An 18,186-nucleotide genomic window follows, 5' to 3' on the forward strand; every position below is an offset into this window, starting at 1 on the left:
TTTTTTTTATTGTGAAATATATGTACGGTACATTTTTTTTTTAAAGTTAACATTTGGAACTCAAATCTTTGCTTCTGGTGGAACAAAACATTTTGAGATGGGGGGGGGTCGGCGGCCAAATGCATATAATTTTGGGGGTCCTTGACGTTTTTCAGAAACCAGTTAGGATTTAGAAGACACATTTGTAGATGCGTTCCCGGATTTAATGGGTTAAACACAAGCATGCAGGTACAGTATATTGTATTGTATGTTGCCATGTACCATGCTGCACCACAACACAGCTTCACAGTGCTGCACATCAGGGCTCAGAGCCCAACTGCAACAACAAAAAGTATTCACCGGTTCACATATATGCAAGAGGAAAATATATATTAATATTTCCTCCACAGAAACTCTAACTCATCAGCCAGGAGGAGGGGATAGTCCACTGTTCTGTGAACGCAGATCTGCTATGGACAACTTTGGAAATCTGTGTTTTCACCGTAATGCTTTTAAAAGCTATTCTCTGGGATTTTTAGGACATGATACTTCTGAGTTGTGGCGCTTTTTAAAAATTCATAATAAAATAGTAATCAAATCATAGCAAGACCACAGCTCTACTGCTGTAAATAATAACAAATTCAAATGACTGTGTACAGAAAAGTACAGCATCATTGTGTAAAATTATTAAATATATATATATTAAATAACAACTACCCCAGCATTTATCAAAGTAATGGGCATGCATGTGTTTTGATGGAAACAAGTCATTCTTCAGACATTATGTGCAGTGTGAAATACTGTAACAGTACACTTTGCTGTTATTTGTATTGACCTCAACACACTCATCATACTCTTGGCAACATTGGCTCAGGACGTAGAACCGCCATCTGGGAGCCAAAAGCTCCACAGTTCGATGATCCCCAACTCCTCCTGTCCTGGCTTTGTGTCAAGGTGTTCTTGAGCAAGACGCTGAACTACCCCCAGTGAGCAGGTTGGTGCCTTGCATGGTTGGATGAAGGCTAAGCTACAGAAATGCAGACTATTAATTACTCATATGAGTTTCAAGTAAGGCAGGTGAGTTCATAAATAGTCTTCTCAGTGCATACGAGAGGAAACTCCCGCATAGATGGACTGAGAGTTGACCCCCACTGCAAGCTTTTGTGTTTGCACAGTGTGTATCCTACAGATGAAGGGATGCCACAGTTGTAGACCCGTTGTGATACTCCACAGGGCGACAAACCGCACGGCCAAAGCCGATAAGCTGCCAAATAGCACTGTGCACACAAAACAATCCAACAGGCTTCTGATGTTCTCAGTCTCAGTCTGGTCAGAATGTCAGTGGTAAAACGAAATGATCCATTACGTTTTCTTCCAGTCTCAGACAAGACTATAGAAACAGTTTGTGGGTTAGAGGTCTGTCTGTTGAGTAACAGCCAAGGAGAGGATGGTCCGCTGTTCTGTGAATGCAGGACGGTTACGGTGTGTAAGGTTAAATATGCCTTAGTGAAGAATGGCAGGCTAAGGGTAAAACATATATGTTGCGCTGTGGCGCATGCAGCACCCTGGGTTTAGGGCTCTAAGGGCCATATTTTCGCCGGTGCCTTACTCATTATCCCTAAACTTCTTTGCAATTTTTTACTATTTAAAAAACATTTTCAAATAGTTCAACTAGCCGATCGACATCGACACGTTGTGAGCTTGTAGATTGGCTATTTGAACTATTTGAAAATGTTTTTAAAATAGCAAAACATGGCAAAGAAGTTTAGGAATAATGGGGAAGGCACTGGCGAAAATAGGGCCCTAACTCTCATATGAAGCATAGATGTGTGCATTCACGGCAATCGCCAGCACTGCAACGCAACATTAACTCCACGTCACTGCCTGCTAGACTGCCCCCGAGGACTACAGTACAGATTCAGAGGCCGGGGGCGGGTTGTTTCGTGTATTTCTATTCCATGGGTTTCTGGGAGTGAGAGGAGGTCAGTGGCCGTGCTTCTACCACCACTTCTCAAAGAGGATTCTGTCTTTGGGCAGGCCAAGGTCCATGAGTGTCTGGGAGAGGGCCTCGATCATGGGTGGAGGTCCACACAGGTAGCACAGAGTCCTCTGGGGGTCCACGTGAGCCTGCAACTCCGCCTCTGTGATCCTTCCACCTGGGGAAGACAGTGAGGAAACACACCGATTAACCCTGGCTCAGTGTAAGGCTGTGTATCCACTAGGGATGGGACCTTTAAACGGTAACAGTGTACATGGAAGAAAAATAAATCACTATCCATTTAGGGCTAATTAACTGAACATTTAAAATAACTTGTATAATAGAAATAATTTAAATATTGTATATAATTGTACCTCATACAAGACACTAGTAATAATACACCTGCTTTCATGTGGAAACGAAAATCGGACTCAGGACCAGTGTACAGTAATGTGTGTGTGTGTGTGTGTGTGTGTGTGTGTGTGTGTGTGTCTTAAAAAGTACCATATACTTGGTTAAATTAGCATAGTTAAAGCTGAGAAAGTGTGTGCGGGAGTTTTTTCCCAAAGGGGATTTACTGTCAAACATTTTTGAGGCTGTGCATGTAGAGCTGTCTTTAAATCAGCATAGCTCCCATATATTTCAATTCAGGTTCAAATGCAGATTTATGTGGACGTGTGTCTATGATGTTTTTGATTCTCATCGAGTCAGGCGGTTGTGGGCGGCTGAACAGCGAATGCTGCCAGGTGCAGGTGTCATCAGCACCGACCTGCGCACCACCCACGCTGTGTGCATGGTGGCGACAGTTTAGGGTGTGTGTGCGTGTGTGTGTGTGTGTGTGTGTTACTGTGCATTGCCTGTTACTTACGGCTGAGATAGGGTTGGAGTTGCGGTTCGAAATCCGTGCTCTGCTGTGTGATGTGGAATTTACAGGACAACTTGTCAGGGAACTCCTGACACACCTCCATGATGGTATTCTGAACACACACACATACACACACAGTAAAAGGTATGTGATATATTCTGTCTGAAATTATGCATGCATGACATAAACTGAAACTACATACATCAGCCTACACTTAGTGCACACATTCCGAAGATAGGCATTTACGTAAATGAGTCTTCTGTTAAGATATGGTACTCACCCACGCACTTGCTGCTTCACTCGAGAGTATATATATATATATATATATATATATATATATATATATATATATATACACATATAAAACACATATATAAACGTGGGTGATTAAGAGACAACTAGAAGACCCCAGTTGTTCTTGTTAATGTATATGCACCTAATTGGGATGATGTTAATTTTATGAAAAGATTTTTGTCTTCACTTCCTAATTTGAACACTCACCGCTTGATACTGGCAGGCGACTTGAATCTTTTTATAAATAACCTTCTTGATAGATCTAGTTCTAGAACTGCCGTGCCCTCCAAGATGTCTCAAACCTTTTCCACGTTCATGAATCAGTGTGGCTGCATCGACCCATGGAGATTTCTGTACCCAACGGTAAAACAGTTCTCATTTTTTTCTCATGTACACCATTCTTACACACGTATAGATTACTTCTTTATTGATAGGGCCCTGTTGCCTTCCCTGGTCTCAGCTAACTACTCTGCTATAACCGTCTCAGACCATGCCCCTGTGATCCTTGATCTGACTTTTAAATCTAAGCCCAGAGAGACTCGCGTTTGGAGGTTAGATGTTGCCATGCTCTCATCTGATGAGTTTTGTACAACTGTCTCACAAGCTATTGATGTCTTTCTCATGACTAATAAGAATAGTGAAACCTCACCTTCATTGTTATGGGAGACATTGAAGGCTAATGTCCGCGGTGTAATAATCTCGTATACAGCACATGCCAACAAGCTTCGTTCTGTGAGACAGAGAGAACTGATGGCTCTCATCACAGACATTGATCGCCGTTATGCCATTGATCCGACCCCAGAACTCTACAGGGACAGAGTTACGTTTCAGACAGAATACAACCTTTTAACAACTAGAGATGCAGAGCGGCTCCTTCTCAGATCTCGCGGCGCTTTGTATGAACATGGGGATAAGGCGGGACGACTTCTTGCCCACCAGTTGAAGGGCAGGTTGGCCTCACAATCAATTTCACAGATTCGTGATGACTTAGGATCGCTGACTACAGACCCAAAACTAATTAATGATGCTTTCACATCATTTTATTCCCAACTCTATACATCCCAAGCGTCAGAGGACACTTCGGTAATGTTAGATTTTTTTTCAAAACAAACGGTTCCCCAAATTTCTCCAGAAGATTGTCACAGTCTAGATCAGTCATTGAGGCTTGGCGAGATTACATCTGCTATCCAGTTGATGCAGAGCGGGAAGTCTCCGGGCCCCGATGGCTACCCGGTAGAATTCTTTAAGAAATTTTCAGACCAATTATCCCCCCTGCTCCTGGAAATGTTTGAGGACTCATTACAAAAGGGTATTTTACCACCAACCCTAACTCAAGCCTCCATTTCTCTTCTACTCAAGAAGGATAAAGATCCCACGTGTTGCTCTTCGTATCGTCCAATTTCACTCCTTAATGTGGATGTAAAAATATTGGCTAAGGTGCTGGCTGGCAGACTGGAAAATGTCCTTCCCACAGTAATATCTGAAGACCAGACAGGCTTCATTAAAAATCGTCACTCATTTACAAATGTTCGCAGACTATTAAGCATCATTAATTCCCCTAGTTCTGGAATAAAGCCGGAAGTGGTAATTTCGTTGGACGCGGAGAAGGCTTTTGATAGAGTAGAGTGGAGGTACTTGTTCTTTACGCTGGAGAAATTTGGTTTTGGGGAAAAAATCATGTCATGGATACGTTTACTTTATACTAACCCACAGGCTTGTGTTACAACCAGTAATTCTCGCTCTACATTTTTCCCACTTACACGCGCGACTCGCCAAGGTTGCCCTTTGTCCCCCTTGCTCTTCGCCGCCGCCATCGAGCCATTGTCCATAGCGCTGAAGGCTGACACTCTGTTCTCTGGGATAAGGAGAGGGGGTATTGAGCATAGAGTGTCCCTCTATGCAGACGACTTGTTACTCTATATATCTGATCCAGTGCCCAGTATTCCATACATTTTATCCCTTCTTGACTCTTTTGGAAGCTTTTCTGGTTACAAATTAAATTTACAAAAAAGTGAGTGCTTTCCGATTAATGATTTGGCCCGTCACATCTCCCAATCCCTCCAGCCATTCCATTTGGCAAGTAATGGCTTTAAATATTTGGGCGTACATGTTACCCAATCTTTCGGCTCTCTTCGGGAACAAAACTTTACTGCTTTAACAACTAAGGTCAAAGCTGACTTACAGAGGTGGAACACTCTGCCCCTTTCTCTGGCTGGTAGAGTGCAGTCCATTAAAATGAACATATTGCCTAGGTACTTGTATCTTTTTCAATGCCTCCCCATATTTCTCCCTAAATCGTTTTTCACTAAATTAGATTCTACTATTTCCTCTTTTATTTGGGAGAATAAAACTCCGAGAATCAAACTGTCTTTACTGCAGAGAGTCAGAGCTGAGGGTGGATTGGGCCTTCCAAATTTTATTACTATTGGGCTGCTAACATTCACAAAATCGTTCTCTGGATTAGTGAGCCTGAAAGTTGCTGGTGTAGGCTTGAGGCCAGCTCTTGCGTGTCGTCTTCCCTCGAAGCCCTAGTTTGTAGTCCTATCCCCTTTGTGCCGTCAAAACACAGTGCTAACCCGATTGTTGTCTCATCGCTTAAGATCTGGGGTCAGATTAGGAAGAGGTTTGGATGGTCTTTACTTTCCATGTCAGCACCCATCTGTAATAATCATCTTTTTCTACCTGCTAAACTGGACTCTAGGTTTGCTGCATGGGGTAGAGAGGGTCTAACCTGCCTGCGAGACTTGTACGTAGAGGGTCATTTTGCCGAATTTGGAGACTTGTGTGAAATCTATAACCTACGACCATCTGACCGGTTTAGATATTTTCAGGTTCGCCATTTTGTAAAAACCCACTCTCCAATATTCCCTCAGTTACCCACTCGTTCAGGTATTGAACATTTCCTTCCTGCAACAAGTTTGGCTAAAGGTGTTGTCTCATATCTTTATGAAGCTATCCCTCGTGGAGACCTGGGCTTGGAAAAGATCAAGATGGGTTGGGAGGCCGAACTGGGGATCACCTTTTCAGATGATTGGTGGGAGCGGGCAACGGAGAGGGTTAATTCCTCCTCCTCTTGTGCGAGGCTTAGCCTTATCCAGTTTAAAGTTCTCCACAGAACTCACTATAGTAAAACAAGGTTATCTAAAATATATCCTAGTGTAGTGGACAGTTGCGATAGATGTTCACAATCACCGGGAAACCTGTCCCACATGTTCTGGTCTTGCCCCAAACTGTCTACGTTCTGGAAAACCTTTTTTGATGTTATGTCCGAGGTGTTGGAGACAACCATTCTGCCGTGCCCTCAAATAGCGATTTTTGGGATCCCTGAGGAGGATGTAGTCCTTACCAGAAAACAACTTACTGTTATTGCTTTTGCTTCATTAATTGCCCGCAGGAGGATACTCTTACATTGGAAAGCAGAGCCCCCTCCCTCGGCTAAATCATGGCTGATTGATGTTATGTCTTTTCTGAAGCTTGAAAAAATTAAATTCACAATTCGAGGATCCTCTGACAAATTCTATATCTATTGGCAACCATTAATATCATATGTAAGCAGATTACAATCATTATCACCTGACTGAAAACACATGGTACTGGGGTGCTTTGGTGGTGCGGATCTCTATTTGGTGCAAGATGCATAACTTAAGGTATTGTGAAGGTCACGGAATGAGCTAATTCAGCTCATTACTTATATAAATGCGTATACAGTTTTATTATTATATATATATATATATTTATTTTTGTAATATTTATTTTTTTATTTTATTTTTTTATTATATATTTCACATTTTATTGGTATATTTGTTTTTATATACATCACTGCTATTATCATTGATAATTCCTTTTTTCTTCTCCTCTTCCTTCTCAAATTCTAATCTATTCCTCGTTCCCTTGAACAGAATTTTGTGTTTTTTGTGTTTGTTTTGTGTTTGTTTTTGTTTTTGTTTTTGTTCCTGTCTTTTAACTATGTATCCTACTTTATTTATTTGATCTTGTTTATGTACATGTATTGTTGTTTGTATGTCCGGTCCTGTGGGGAGGGGTGGGTGGGAGTTGTTGGGAGAAAATGTAAAACCGAAGAGTTGTTTCAATTTTTGCAAATTTGAATACAATGTCATGTGTACTCTTTGAATAAATCTTGCTTAAAAAAAAAAAAAGAGACAACTAGAAAACCATAAGGCATCGGGAAGCATTTCCAGAAAGACAAACGACTTATCTATATAATAACTTTATTTGGAAGCTGTTCACCTAGTTGTCTCTCTGTCTCTCTTTGTGCGCTGCATTCAAGTACTGACACCAGTTGCGCTCCATATATTAATGTATCATATTATGATACAGCCGCTGTGTCTAAGGCTCATGATTTGTAGCCTGGTTCCAGACAAATCTGACATTGCAACAACAACAAAAATGCCCTTGGCAGATTAGGTCTGGCCCCTCTCAATAGAGATAGGATTTCTCTCCCTCCAAAGTAATGAGGGACCAATCAGGGCCCAGTATGCAAATATGGGGAGGGTTTATCACCAGAGGCATTTTTTTAATTAGCCCCTGGGAAATGCAGGTTCCACACAGAGATTCTACGCAGTGATATTAGTCTGGCCATATGCCAGGCTACATGATTTGCACTGCAATGTTAATTGCAATCGAATACATACTGTAGGACCACAATGGAAACAAGTCCCCAGGACTTTTTTGTGTCATCCTTTTAGCTTTAATGTCTTACTGTACCACCCGCTGTTTACATTTTGGACTATGACGTATTCAATCAATCAAAACAAAATGGTATAAATGTGACATCACGCTAGGTTTAACCGCGTTAACCACTAACTCTCCAAGCGTATACGTTTACAAAACGAATGCCCAAACGTTCATCTTTAACTCATTCACTGCCACTGACGTAAAAAACGTAATTTTTCCCGTTTACCAATCCTGCCACTGACGTAAAAACGTATTTTTTTTTTTTGACCCAAAGACCAAGGAGATATGATTGTTTAAAGATCTAGACTCCCATCCACTTCCTTGTTAACTTAAAACTTAAAAATTCTGTATCTCGGCTCCTGAGTACTTTTTTTTTTCGATGAAAAATCTCTGGCAGTGGGCAAACGCGGCCAGCAATAATTGTGGCAGTGAATGAGTTAATATCTGCTAAATAAAGATCAAGTTGCACACCTGCGGCATCAGTCTATCTGCGTCTGTTTTGCCTATCCTATCTAAAAATTGGCTAATGGGTACCGCCCGTCACTATGACTCAGACATAGCCATATATAGAGTTCACTATGACTCAGACATAGCCATATATAGAGTTCACTATGACTCAGACATAACCATATATAGAGTGCACTATGACTCAGACATAACCATATATAGAGTTCCCACTGCAGCTACACCCAAATATGGCATGTGTCATGCTGACTGTGACAGACCCAAACAAACCGTGTCGTCATGATATCAGACTAAAAGAAACCCCAAACAAACTATATCTTGTCTGATATTTGTGGTACTCCTGACAAAGGTGGAAAACACATACAGACACACACCTTGAAGAGCAGCTCCGGGGTGTTCTTAGCACTGTAGCAGAGGTGGGTGGAGCCTATGTGGTAGTCCCTCCCATCAGAGGCGTGGCTGAGGCGCAGCAGGTCAGCAGCGTGTAGCAGCATGGAGTAGAGAGGGTTGATGCCCACACCCCCTGCCACCAGCAGCAAGTCCACAGAGGGGTCAGAGGGCACAGGGTCAAAGAAAAAGTCACCGCCCACCCGCATGGCTACCTGGGAACCCAACGCACACTAGAAAGGAAAGACAGAAAGGGGAAATGGCAAGGAGATGTGGGAGGTGGAATGAGGGGACAACAAAGATAGACAAATTATAGTTAAAGAGAGACATAAGAAAATGATAATAGAGAGTGATGCAAAGAGAAAGGTGTCAGACCAGGGCATGAAGGCCATTGCCTGCGGGCGGCAGTGGCTCAGGGGTAGAGTGGCCAGGTAGAGTGAACTGGAAACCGCAAGGTTCCCAGTTCGATCTCGGGCTGGGGGGCTCCCCCAGAGTTAGTGTCGAAGTGTCCTTGAGCAAGACACTGAACCCCTAATTGCTCTGGATGAGCAGGTTTGTGCCTTGCATGGTTTCCTCCGCCATCGGTGTGTGAATGGGTGAATGTAATGCACAATCTATGTAAAGTGCTTTGGATAAAAGCGCTATATAAATGCACCATTTATTGCCGCTGTTGCCCCTCGTTTTGGCCTTATGCACTTCAAAAAATGATATACCATAGTAAGTACCATAGATAATAGGAAAGTAGTGCCATAGTAAGTATCATATATAATAGGTAAGTATCATAGTAAATAAATACCATAGATACTAGGTATTAAAGGTAGGGTAAGTGATTTTCTTTGGTCAGTAACAGGAGTCTTCATGTCTATCCAGCTCTTTATTAAACAGAACATTTTCAGGTCGGGATACCAATTTTATCCAGTCAGGATAGAGAACTCAGTCAGGATACAGATTAAATGCCAAATGAGACAAAATTGGAACTGGAACACTGTAAAAATGAAACTGAAAAATGGGTACTCTCTCCTGATTGGCATGACATTTTATCACCTACCTGAAAATGTATTTTCTGTTTATTAAAGAGCAAAATATAACTTTTTAACAAAAGAAAGTAAGTATCACAGATACTAGGTAAGTACCATATTAAGTACCATAGATAATAGTAAGTACCATAGATAATAATAGGTAAGTACCATACAGTAGTAGATAATACAGTAGGTAACTACCATAGTAAGTACCATAGAAAGAGGTAAGTACCATAGTAAATATCATATATATTTAGATAAATAAGATATTTGGTACTTCTCAGGCAAGATTAAAAAAAGAGTAATAATACAGACATATTTTGGAGGAGCATAGTGTTTAGGAATTTATAATAACCTAATTTTAAATTCCCAAATTTCACTTTCCTCAGTGGCCTCTTCTGAGAGCTGAAAAACAATTTCCTGTTCTGTGTCAGTTTAACATTTAAGACTGGCCTCCTGGGATGCAATGGAGAAGAGGATGCCTTTAGAGCAGTGTATAAACACACACATGCACGCGCGCACACACACACACACACACACACACACACACACACACACACACACACACACACACACACACACACACACACACACACACACACACACACACACACACACACACACACACACACACACACACACACACACACACACACACACACACACACACGTTGAATACCGTTGAATGGGTGGTGTATGTTGGTACACACGCACACACACAACAGAGGGTTCAGTAAAGCAATTTTTTAAATAAAAATAGGCCGAGTATCATTCCAAAATAAAATACTTCACCTGTTTAAAATAGTAACACCTGCTTATGTTACTCTTAAATAACCAAAATAACAAAATGATGCTACTGTACTGTACAATATATACTGTGAATATCAAAGGACCACTTCACCCATATTCAACCTTGTCTTCATATAATTGGTCCTCACTAATGTGCATTATAAGATGCATTCTACTCACTCTGTGTGTCAGAGGAGGGCTGAGGACAGTTCAGAAACCTGCCTCAACTGTCTCTACTAAATCAATTTAGTTGATTATATTATATTGTATAGTATAATGTTCAACACGCTTCTCGATTATTCGATTAATGCTCCACTATGTAACCATTTTTTGTGAATAAAATGTTACTTTGACCAATCTCTATGCTAGAGTATGTTAATAAAATATAATTAACACATACGCGGTGGATGTATTTGGTCTCCCTGCTTTTCTATTGAGAAATGTAGACCCTGTGGTAGGGCATGACAACTACTAGTTGACAAGTGGTACTACCTGAAGGTTAAAATTCCATTTCTCCCCTGAGTAAGTAGATGTGCTCCCTTAGTTCAGTGGTTAAAAATGTCGCAGTTGGGCGAGGGACCCGGATGTCAATCTCCGGTTGGACATGAAAGTTACAGAGTACAGCCTTTGGCTAAATGCGGGAAAAAAAATAGCTTGAACATCTGACCAACTTCTGGTCAATCACAGTAGCCAAACATTTTGCGAATAGTCTAGGAGGTGCAAGAACAGCCAAAATAAGTTTGGAGATGACCCGCCGAAGTGTCATTTTGTAGTTATTGCCAACCCAGTCGAACAAAACCGGGCTGTTTGGATGGACTAGGCCTTCATGTCCACTTACCACTGTGTGGATCCAGTGTGCTGGGGGGTGTTTGGCGTATTTGACAGCCAGCTCAATGACCCCTTCTCTCTGCAGCAAGCCTGGGCTGGAACACATGGAAAACCCTCCAACTGTCTGCATTCCAGGGATGAAGAAGTCCACCCTGCACATAGAGCAATGAGGAATTGATTGTAGCCATTTTATATAATAATGCGTGTGTTTATTTCAAAATGTATTTAGATTCAAATCATTCTTTTATTTATAGGGGTCAGTCAGCAGCCCCAATCCCATTTCATAGATTCAAATTGTTATTTTATTTATAGAGGTCAGTCAGCAGCCCAAAATCCCATTTCATAGATTCAAATTATTTTATTTATAGGGGTCAGTCAGCAGCACAATCCCATTTCATAGATTCAAATCATTATTTTATTTATAGGGGTCAGTCAGCACCATAATCCCATTTCATATATAGTGTATATCGCCACTGCTGGGCGGAAACCTTGCAAACTGTTACTTTTCAGGAAATAAAAATAGCTGTTGTGAAGAAACACAGACAGACTATTTTGGGCATGTCATTTTAGGTGAAAATGTAAAAATAAATTACAACATGTTTTGCAACACGTGAGCTTGTATATCAGCTATTTTAGCTACTTTTGCGTGACATTGTCATACGTCAATACAAACCTCTAGTACTGTACCCCTCCCCCTCGATTCTGATTGCTAAAAAGAATCACTTTCGAAATGATGTACTCCGTACCGTCTCATAATGTCAGTCAAGTTGCGGAGTTGAGAGAGCACCCAGAGGGAAGAAATAATGCAAAGCATTTGGAGGCCCGACTCCACCAACACAATGACCCATTGTAAGAACCCTCAGAGGGATAATAAATATGGATCTGCAGTGGAAGAATGCTCACATATGTTCCGCCCACCACCTCGCACCTGGAAGATGGAGAGTGCAACTCTGTCTTTCTCAGAGATGCAGAAATACTCTAGGATTTCCATCCATTTACATTTATTACCAGCTGCCGGGGGCCAGCTGACCGGCTGTTACATATCTCACAACCACCCACCCACAGTATGGGGCTGCTGTACTTTTTGAAATTGAAACAGATAAATCTGCATACCAACGCAGCTCCTATTAAAAGGATTTTAATCTGCAAGAATAGTGACGCTTCGAGCAACGCAGGCTCATCCTCAGACTTCTGGTATAAACAGGAAAGTCACCATCAGTCTTCTGTATGGATGCACACCGATAGTATATGAATTAAACACGAAGTGTGTTCACAGATCCGTGAAGTCGAAGTGCCTGTGTTGTACTTCCGATGCGGTTGATTTTGTTTGACTGACACATCGTAATGTGGGTGAGTTTTCAGTATTTAACTGAGCCACTTACAATAAATGAGCAGGTGTAGGTGTATACTGCACAGTGCACAGTGTCTTGCCCAAGGGCAGTCCAACAGAATACGTGCCTGTGCTGGGCCACCATCGCGTGACCTCTCTGTTACTGGACAGAAACGTTTATTTTTGAAAAATGATTTTGCATGATTTGACTGAGATTGGCAGTCGAATCAGTCTGATTCGACTGCCAATCTCTCAGTCGAATCATGCAAAAAATATGTTATGCAATAGAGGAACATTCCATTAGTGCTGTAGGGGTGCTTAATGTCTGATTTAACATATACTTGCTTGGTTTCTCCCAATAAATCATGATATATCCTATTTTTGGCAAACTATTAGTTTATTAATATGACAAATTAGGCCAATCTCTAAGTCGATTAATGAAAAACTTTCTTTTTTTCATGATTTGACTAAGAGAACGGCAATCGAATCAGTCTCCCTGGATCGATTAGTCGACTATTCGAATAATCGAGGTCAGGCCTAACTTGATTTAAAGCCAAATGTGAGTCAATCTTGGTGCATTACGTGCTATAATTGCATTCTCTTTTCGGTCTTCTCCCTCCGGGCTCCCAAGCTGTGGAATTAACCAGCCCCCCTAAACCCCAGTCGGGAGGACTGCAAACTTCTGCTGCAGTCTCCAGACTCATACTTCGCCCTAGCACTCCTTGTTTCTTTGCATCAGTTCTTGTTGCCTATTTAGACAGATGCTAGTTATGTTATCGACATGTTGTTTACTTGCCTGCTTTACCCATTTATTGGCTGACTAGTGTTTATGACAAGCCACTTACTCATCTCCAATCTGGCACTTTGTAAGTTGTTCTGGATAAGAGCGTCTGTTAAATGCTAAGAATAGTACAAGTGTAATTGTTTATCTGATACGGCACACTGACTGAGATCTCACACTCAACAACACAGTAGATAAGAGTCATATGGAGAACTGTTACTTATGTTTACTTTCTTTGTTTGAAGACATTATACGAAATACAATTTCAAGACAATGGTTCCCCCTTGTGGTGAAGAGAAGCATTACGGTGGACTGTGGAAGAGTAACAACAGACTGTTACTCAACTTTCTGTTACACGACTTGCTTGCTTCTGTTCTGGGCCAGACAGAAATGTATTACATGAGCTGTACTGGTCTTCACTATGGTAATTTACCAGTGTAGTTCTTCAGAAGTTATATTTTACTTTGTACTTTATTAATTATTTTGTGGTCTATATCTTTATATAAAAATGACAATAATAATAATAACTTGAATGTATGTAGTGCCTTTCAAAAACCCAACGCTTTACAATATAGAACAATAATTGTCTCCGCCAGGCCGAAATTATAATTATGTTATTACAATAATAAGAACATCAACAGCTGCCTTTTTGTAAGCAGTCATAAGTCAATGACAGGTCGCTTCTCAACTCACCATTGTCCTGCTCTGAAGTTGAAGTCTGGATGAACTGCCAGTCTCACGCGTTTTACTGTGTCTGACTCGTTCATGATGCCACACACCTTTGCTGGATACACAGCCTGAGGTAGAAAGACATAATACTTAAGTGTACACATAGGGATGGAATACCAACAGATTAATTCACAAATAACCATCATTGCTTAATGTTGCTACAAAATTTCTCCATTCCAGTGCCAAAACATTCAAGGCATCAACTTACATTTTGTCTGTTGTTGTTGGCTGTTCTTTCTAAATGGTCCATTTGTCTTTTAGATGACATTTTCCTGCCAAAAATAAAGACAGTTGTTTTTGCTACTGGCACATGTCTCTACTGGACAAACAGGGTCACATGTCTCTAAAGGACAAACAGATTCACATGTCTCTTGTAGCGGACAACGCAAAACAAGTGGACTTTTACCTCACTGTCAGCTTGCTCCAACAAACTTCAGGTAAATGATATGCTCAAACTTGGCAAGTACTTCCGGGTGCAATAGGCTAGTACTGTACACAGTAAAGTCCTCAAACAAATGAACCCTAACCAATGTGTAAATGTTGGAAAATATACAAACATTTTTAACATGGTAATGATCATGACGATTATGCAAAAGGTTATTAAGATTATCTCAAATAATTGGCGATTAGGCGATTATGTAATAATTGTGATAGGTCTAACTCCAAAAGTGTACAAATGGAACCTTACAGGTCCATTTACTAATGTCAAAACACAACTTACTTTTTCCTGTCAGTTGTCTTGTCTCTATGATGCTACTATACTACCTTGTACTAGTGCACTAGACGAGACCAAATCTGCTATACTAACTTGTACTAACTAGTGCACCAGACTGTAACAAAGTTACTATGCTACCTTGTACTAGTGCACTAGACTAGCCTGGCTCCAGACCATAGACCCCGCCCACTCCACTGAGTGGAAGCTTCATGAAGCTTCAGTCTGATAATCAGGCTAGAACAAAGCTACTAGTAGCTTAGTTCTAGACTAGTGCACTAGTACAAGGTAGCATATAGCCGCAAGCAAGCAAGCAAGCAAGCAAGCAAGCAAGCTAGATAGATAGATAGATAGATAGATAGATAGATAGATAGATAGATAGATAGATAGATAGATAGATAGATAGATAGATAGATAGATAGATAGATAGATAGATAGATAGATAGATAGATAGATAGATAGATAGATAGATAGATAGATAGATAGATAGACAGACAGACAGACAGACAGACAGATAGATAGATAGATAGATAGATAGATAGATAGATAGATAGAGATAGATAGGTGTGTCAGGATTTCGAAAGTGTTTTTAGAATCGGCCTCAGGTTTAAATGTGTTAAACAATGATAACTAATTAGATGATGACTAATCTCCTCAAACACAGTTATTTATAGATCGATATCATTCTGGAACTTGTTACCATCTCATATTCATCTTACACAAAATAAATTATCATTCAAGATAGCTTTAAAGACACACTTGTTGCAGCAGACCACATGACCGGAATCTTAATCTTACGTTGTATTTAATTTTTGTAATATATTGTAATTATGTATTTTTCATGTTTTTATATTTGTATGCATCTTAAATGGACCCCAGAAAGACTAGCTGTCACCTCAGCGTCAGCTAATGGGGATCCATTCAATAAACAATAAACAATAGCATCCTCTTTGTCACTGTCAAGTCTTTGTTTCATAAAAATCCACCGTTGTCATGTTATGAGCAACTTTCTGTCAATAAACTCTGCAGCGATTATTTTTCTATGTATTCAAGTTTGGAAGCACTCGTTGCAAATCACTCAACGTCCTGCTTACCACCTGTTTCGAAATTGCACACATGCAGGTTCTAGTTGAGTGATTTACAACGAGTGCTTCCAGACTCGAACACATTGAAAAACAATCGCTGCACTGAGTTTATTGACAGAACGTTGCTCATAACATGACAATGGTGGATTTGTATTAAACAGTGACTTGGCAGAGACTAAGAGGATAACCCAAGCTATTCCTTCAGGTGCAATATTGGTGAGTTTATCGTCGTTTAATAGTATCAATCAGATAGGACTTTTCTGTTTCATGAATGGGCTGTCAATGGAGGGTGTTGCAATTTATATGCAGATTGGCATCTAGTTGCTTGCAGCCTTTTGATTGATTGAGTACTTTATTAACAGTTTGCAAATAGTGCAGTGGCACAATTTTACAATGATGCTAAAAGGTACACAAAAAAAAATGTCCTAGGGGCTTGTTTCCATTGTGGTCCTGTGTATTCAATTCATCAAAAACATTTAAAGACATACAATAATATACAGTAATATACAAGACATCATCAACATTAGTAGCAATAAACGTATATGTACAGTAAACAGTTGGGGGGGGGGGGGCTATGTAGTGTATTTAAAGCTTTAGCTACTACCTTGTACTAACTAGTGCAATACAATACTAGACTGGAACAATGCAACTATACTACCTTATACCAGTGCAAACGGACTGGAATAAAGCTACAATACTACCTTGTAATAGTGCAGCAGACTGGAAAAAAAGCAACTATACTACCTTGTACTAACTAGATTAGTGCACCAGACTGGAATAAAGCTAATATACTACCTTGGCTTGTACTTGTGCACCAGACTGGAACAAAGCAAAGCTACAAAGCTGGACATTTTCTCGATGAAACCCACCTTGTGATGGAGCAAGGACACAATACCCTGGAACGGAGCAGACCACCTGCTGCCAGGGTGAAGGTTCGAGCAGCTGTGGTTAGTATACAGGGGACGCTCATCGTGGCCTGCAGCAGCATGGGTCCACACAGGAGCTAGTAAACAACCACAAAAACATAAAGACAGACACACTTAACAAAGCATGACATGCAATGTGGGACTGGTGCTGGTCCATAATCAAGAAGATAACGGTATGACGACAGTGACATGTCATCTTGAATACCTTCTGTATTCGTTAGTAATGTGACCATATACTTTAGGCAGAGCTTTATGTTAGGTGGCAATCTAGCCCTGATACATTACTGTCATATATTATATGACAGTCATGGATGATCTTCAAAATAGTATTTTGCGTTCTCCCTTTTTGGCCCGTACAACTACACAAACTTTCGGATTTCAAATATAAAGTGCTTAACCCATGGCCACGGATGTTACAATTATGTACGGCCCCTCAGAAGTACCCATACATTCCGTATTGTTCAATAAAAAGCATTTTAATCTAATCGGTGGCCATTTTCTTTGTATTTCCTCCATGTGCTTTCAACTACGCGAGCCTATTGGTTGGGAGGTGTATTGCACTCTGATACATTATAACTCTATGAGAAAACGGCAACCGATCGGATTTAAAATTCTTTTCATTGACGAAAACGGAATATACGGGTACTTCTGAGGGGCCGTACATAATTGTAACATCCGTGGCCATGGGGTAAGCACTTTATATTTGAAATCTGAACGTTTTGTAGATGTACGAACCAAACAGGGAGAAAGTGCAAACACTATTTTGAAGATCATCCAAGACGGTCATGAGTCATGACAGATGACCGTCTTGTGATCCAAGGCTAGGTGACAATCCAAAGTGAGCACGTTGACGATTAAGTTAATTCAAATTAACGTTACTTTAACTAGATTCGGCATCCGATCCAGCTGTCAAAGACCAGGGTGTCAGTTGTCAATGCTTGTATCGGTTGTGAATCCTCTTAAAAAGAGCTTATACGCGTTATAACGTTCATAGACTGTTATGTACACATACGCCAAAACCGCTAACTAGCGTTACTAAACTGTTTTTTGTTTAGTTTGTTCCTCACCAAAACAGGATAGAATTTCTCAGAAGATCTTCATGGTTATGTATGTTCTATTAGATAGCTACATAACAGACAGACAGACACCGTGGTGGTTGACTGGGTGACTTCTTGGTACCCGGAAGTGATTGGTGTGTGTTTGGCTCCCTCTGTGTTGCGCAGACTATGTGCAGATGCACCGTCTACGGGCGCATATTGTGTAAAAGGTAGTTTATCACATAGTTGATCAGTTTTCCTCTTGAAATATGATTCGAATGTAATAT

General features: G+C 40.7%; 1 protein-coding gene across 1 annotated transcript; it reads right to left on the reverse strand.

Moving 5' to 3' along the window:
• oxnad1 (oxidoreductase NAD-binding domain containing 1) lies at positions 1-18,053 on the reverse strand. Its single transcript, XM_080443238.1, has 8 exons — positions 17,930-18,053; positions 16,806-16,939; positions 14,348-14,411; positions 14,104-14,207; positions 11,310-11,451; positions 8,651-8,896; positions 2,826-2,934; positions 1-2,135 (listed from the first exon to the last, which is right to left on the reverse strand). Exons 2-8 carry the CDS (start codon positions 16,922-16,924, stop codon positions 1,978-1,980), a joined length of 942 nt encoding a protein of 313 aa, XP_080299364.1. The 5' UTR covers positions 16,925-16,939; positions 17,930-18,053; the 3' UTR covers positions 1-1,977.
• Positions 18,054-18,186: the final 133 nt, after the last annotated feature.

This window comes from Gymnoscopelus braueri, assembly GCF_963280865.1.
Source record: "Gymnoscopelus braueri genome assembly, chromosome: 11".
Lineage (NCBI taxonomy): Eukaryota > Metazoa > Chordata > Actinopteri > Myctophiformes > Myctophidae > Gymnoscopelus > Gymnoscopelus braueri.

What these genes read in the sequence shown, in the direction of transcription:
- oxnad1 (XM_080443238.1), bottom strand. Translation starts at nt 16,924, where the DNA reads ATGCTGCTGCAGGCCACGATGAGCGTCCCCTGTATACTAACCACAGCT. An exon ending in CACACTGGATCCACACAGTG is followed by an intron (nt 8,897 to 11,309) that starts GTAAGTGGACAT and finishes TTTCCTTTCTAG; the next exon opens with TGTGCGTTGGGTTCCCAGGT. An exon ending in CCCCGGAGCTGCTCTTCAAG is followed by an intron (nt 2,935 to 8,650) that starts GTGTGTGTCTGT and finishes GTGTGTGTTCAG; the next exon opens with AATACCATCATGGAGGTGTG.